At 35.3% G+C, this 4,634-nt stretch overlaps 1 protein-coding gene across 1 annotated transcript; it reads right to left on the bottom strand.

Annotated features, from left to right (window-relative positions):
* LOC123898607 (serine/threonine-protein kinase SRPK-like) lies at positions 1-4,379 on the bottom strand. The gene is made up of 5 exons (XM_045949603.1): positions 4,255-4,379; positions 3,930-4,137; positions 2,155-3,129; positions 1,123-1,170; positions 1-867 (listed from the first exon to the last, which is right to left on the bottom strand). Exons 2-5 carry the CDS (start codon positions 4,116-4,118, stop codon positions 457-459), a joined length of 1,623 nt encoding a protein of 540 aa, XP_045805559.1. The 5' UTR covers positions 4,119-4,137; positions 4,255-4,379; the 3' UTR covers positions 1-456.
* Positions 4,380-4,634: the final 255 nt, after the last annotated feature.

Here is a 4,634-nt window from a genome sequence, read left to right as displayed (position 1 = left end):
TTAAGAAACAAAAGATGGTCTACTGCAACAAAATCTGATATAGATACAAAAAAAAAAAACTCATTCAAAATGTACAGTTCAAACTCCTAAAATATAACATTTTGTAAGATGAGCATCTAATCTAGGGATAAATATCAAACAAACTCTCCAAAAAAATAAAATATCTCGTGATTATGATTCATGAACTAGTGCACTCTCTATGATTCATGAACTACTTCTTGACACTGTTTTGTAAGAGGTGAAAGAAGTGGCATAACTCCATTGTAATAAGCATCCAGCTTCCTTTGCCCTACCATGTGAACGGTCTCTCAAATCATAACCTCTAAGTATGACCCATTTGCACATAATGCTTTGGAACATTTAAATAGAATATCATGCTACAAGGACCATCAAGACTTACCAATTACCATATAAAGTAAAAGGTTGCATAAACCACCGACACAAGCCAGTTTGCGTCTATTCCGATGGTTTTGAAGATTGGAAATCTTTGAGTGGTTTTGGAGTTCCATCAATGGCCATATTTCCCATACTAACTTCCACGGCCTCCTGCTCGGTTTTTTCCTTCACCTTTATAGACTTTTCTCCGTTGATAGCATCAGGTTGCACGTTAGTCAGTGAGGGCTCAAGAGTCCGAGGACCTGCACTCATCCATGGATGAGTAAGGCACTGAGCGGCCGTTGGCCTTTTTTCAGGAACAAAGTCAAGTAATGGAACAAGGAAGTCAGACATGTCACTTGCATCTTGCTCGCTGAAATCATACTTCTCCATCAGCACCTTTGTAATAGGCCAGAATCGTAACCGGCGGATGTGTCTCAAATCACCATATCTATTGAAAAAGTCCCGGGAATAACGGCCGCCAAGTGCAATCTGAATAAAATGATTTTCAAGTTTTGAGGATGATAACAAATAAAATGTTGATACTAATAAATTCAAAAGTCAGAAAAAAGCATAGACAGAGAAAGAGTAGATGCTATAGGATCATGAGGATAATGTCTATAAATAATGGAGCAACTGAATAACATGTTGGACAATGAAGCATCTATGATGCGTTGAATATTTTTCTCCTTGCGCGTGTCAAGAAACAAGTTGATATTATAACAACTTTGACATTTTACTGCTTACCTTGCGAGGCATCATTCCAAGAAGCTCCATCATCAATGCTAGATGATCCTGAAAAGTAAATATAAAAACCTCATCAAAACAAGTAAATAACCACAGCAGTATTTCAGATTTTAGTACATTTTTTCCAAAAGAATACAAAAAGATGGCATTTTCAGTGGGTATAAAAACAAAAGGAATGTCGCCAATTTTTTTTTATCAGTGTGCAATATTTCTGAGTTTCCGAGGAAATAAGGACTTGGGGCACAACAATTTTAAGACTTACGGTCTGTTTGGATCGACTTATTTGTGCTTATCTACTAGCATAAGCACTTGTGAGACTGTTTAAAATAGCTTATGGAAGCAACTTATAACATGTCCATAAGCTCTAGGATATCTTATGGAAACAGTTTATAGCTTCTATGAAAACAATGACTTTATTTTGTCTTTTATTATAGAAATAGATTATACATAAGCTCTTATATAAGCGCATATGCTATAAGCGCTTGATTAAGTTGTTTACCCAAAAAGGTTCTTCATTGAACTGTACATAGAAAATGTATGAACTAGTGAAGCTTCAATTCTAAGAGCACCAACAAAATAAACAAGTAAAAAATGGAAAATAGTGCAAGTGCAACATCTTTTAGACCAAAAACCATACTTTAGGGTGACTAATAATTTCATAATTCTAGAGTATTGATGTGAACTTATTTCTTTGGAGAAAAGTCTTCCGAGTGATCTATATGATTACACATCCAAAGCTATCCTTGTATCTCAACTTTCAGAAAACAAAACTGAGCATAACTTAAAAAATCCTTAGATGAAATAGAAAACATTTTTCACACAAACTATTGTGATCACAAAAGTTGTTAGTTTTACCACCATCAACCTATGTTTGAAGCACAAAAGTATAAGCAGCATTTTATCAGAATAATATTCCGTCTAATGTTTCTTATTTTTCACATGCATTTTAAATTCCCAAGACAGAAGATATATACAAATAAAAAAGTATAGAAGTAAAGCCAACGAATTATTTTGAAGTTCAAAACAGGTTACCTCATCCCTGTCATAGTTATCACCACTGTGAGGATCAAAAAGAACATCGCCAGTGGCAAGCTCAAAGCAAATGCAAGCAAAGGACCACATATCAGCTGGTGTTGAGTATTTAGAACCAAGAAGAACCTCAGGACATCTATACTGCCTAGTCTGAATATCATTTGTAAATTGTTTATACGTCCAACAAGCATTGCCAAAATCCACCAGTTTGCACTTAAGATCAACAGCTTCGAGCAACTTTTTTCTGGTAGAGCGGCTACCTCTTCTAGAGACGTTACTTCCTTGTGGAACATCTTTAATTTCATTAGTCTTTGCTGATTCATCTTTACTTGTGGGACTATCAGATTTACTTTCACCATTTTCGGCATTTGGTTTCACATCATTACTACAATTATCTTGCTCAGGTGCTTCAGAATCCTCCTCTGCTACCTCAGAACCTTCCTTCTGAGCTGCTTTTTTGGCCTTTTTTTTCCGCATTTTCTTTTTCTGGTTCTTCGTTAGATCTCCATTTGAACTCTTATCATCTTTTGCGGTCCCATTCTTGGATACAGTCTTGCTCTTGGTGTTTGGAAGTACAAGTGGGACTCCTGATTTTATAGGATCCTTGGATGGATCAATTGGAGAGATAAGCAAGACATTTTCCGGCTTCAAATCAGTGTGTATTATAGAAAGCTGGCGATGCAAATAATCCAAACCAACCAAAACATGGTAACAAATTTCTTTGACCATGGAAAGGGGAACCCCACGATAATCACTATACTTGATAAGTGTGAGAAGATTATCACCAAGGAATTCAAAAACCATACAAACGTGCTGGCCATTAGGCCCTGAATGTTTAAAGTGGTCCAAAAGCTTCACAACACATTTCTTGTCCTCTAGATCCCCTTCAGCAATTTGTTTAAGAATCTTGATTTCATCCATTGCCGCTTCCGTGTAGTGCTGAGCACTCTTTTGAATTTTTAAAGCAACATATCGCTACAAACAAACCATTCCCTAATTCGTTAATAGCGTTTTAAATGAAATATCATACCATGTGTGTTATCTAGGCTTTCGACAAACATAATCACATAGTGAATTGTCATCTAATGAAAAGAACTCCAATGACACAATAGATATGACCAACTACTTAACAAATAAGAAAGAGAATCAAATCAACAAAAATACCTATAACTACGTACAAAATCAATTTTTTTACTAAAGTGAACATACAACACACACACACACACTGAGTGATAGAGACAACAATAACTAGAATATTATTTTACTCGTTAGCCTTTCCCTTTTTTTAATAGGAATCAAACTCAGTATTGTTGTAGGGTTTACAACTGTTGAGTATGGCTCGTATGCATCAGGAAGAGGCTGGGGGCGGCCCAGGAGCTAAGCTAGCGGAGGGCATTAGGGGTGCCGGGGCGCTAGCCCCGCTAGCACCAACCATTTGTGATAGACTGACCCTATGATAATAGCTAGAACTAGAATAAAATAATACAAAAGATCAAGTGGCAAAATCTCTTAATCCTCATATTAGTTGAGATTTGAGAATGATATATTTCAGTTAAAAATCAATCAATCATTTTCCAGTATTGAAAAAAGCTTCAAAATACATAGAAAGCAGAAAACAAACCATACATTATAGTCAAAATTCTTCTCTATCACATTCACATACACAGTAACACCCCTTCATAACCCAAAAACACAAAACTTAATTATCAATCAAAAAAACTCAAAAGCATAGATTTTTAACACAAAGAAACAAAGATAATCACAAGGGCACAAACCAATTTCTGAGTATCCCAAGCAAGCCAAACAGTGGAAAAATGACCCCAACCAAGTTTACTTTGAATCACATAACACCCATGTTTGAAAGTGTCACCAATTTGAACCGCATGATATCCACCGCGTCTGTAATCTTCAGTTCCTTCATCCTCTGAACTGTAATCACTCCCATCTTTACGGTCCTCCGCCATTGAAGTTGAAGGACTAACCCTAAATTAACGGAAAAGCAAACAAGAAAAAATTGAAATTTGAAGTACTATGAATCAATTTGATTGATAATGGTAGTTGATGAGAAAGATTGGAGTGAGATAGAGAGAAAAGAAAAACCTTGATTTTGGTGAATGGTTGAAACGGGAAAATTAGGGTTTTTGAGTGGTATTGGTCTTTGTCTTGTTGTTGTTGGCTGTTGCCGGGAAAACAAACAAAATAATAGTAAAAATCAAAAATTCTTTGTTTGGAAAGGGAATGGATTCTCTTAAGTATGATTTACACTTGAGACTATCTAAATTTATTTTCTCTAAATCTAAATTTTTATATGTTTCTCTTTTTTGATCAATGGTAACAAACCACACTTTATTCTCTCAAGTGTAAATTACACTTGAGAGAATCCATTTCCGTTTGGAAATAAAGCGATCAAATAAAATCATAAATTATTTCAAAAGTAATCCCTATTCAATTTTAATGAATATTCTCTATTTTGAAAAAAA

Source organism: Trifolium pratense, linkage group LG7, assembly GCF_020283565.1.
Source record: "Trifolium pratense cultivar HEN17-A07 linkage group LG7, ARS_RC_1.1, whole genome shotgun sequence".
NCBI lineage: Eukaryota > Viridiplantae > Streptophyta > Magnoliopsida > Fabales > Fabaceae > Trifolium > Trifolium pratense.
Note: the sequence above shows the minus strand (reverse complement) of the source record. Positions and strands in the feature narration are given on the sequence as shown.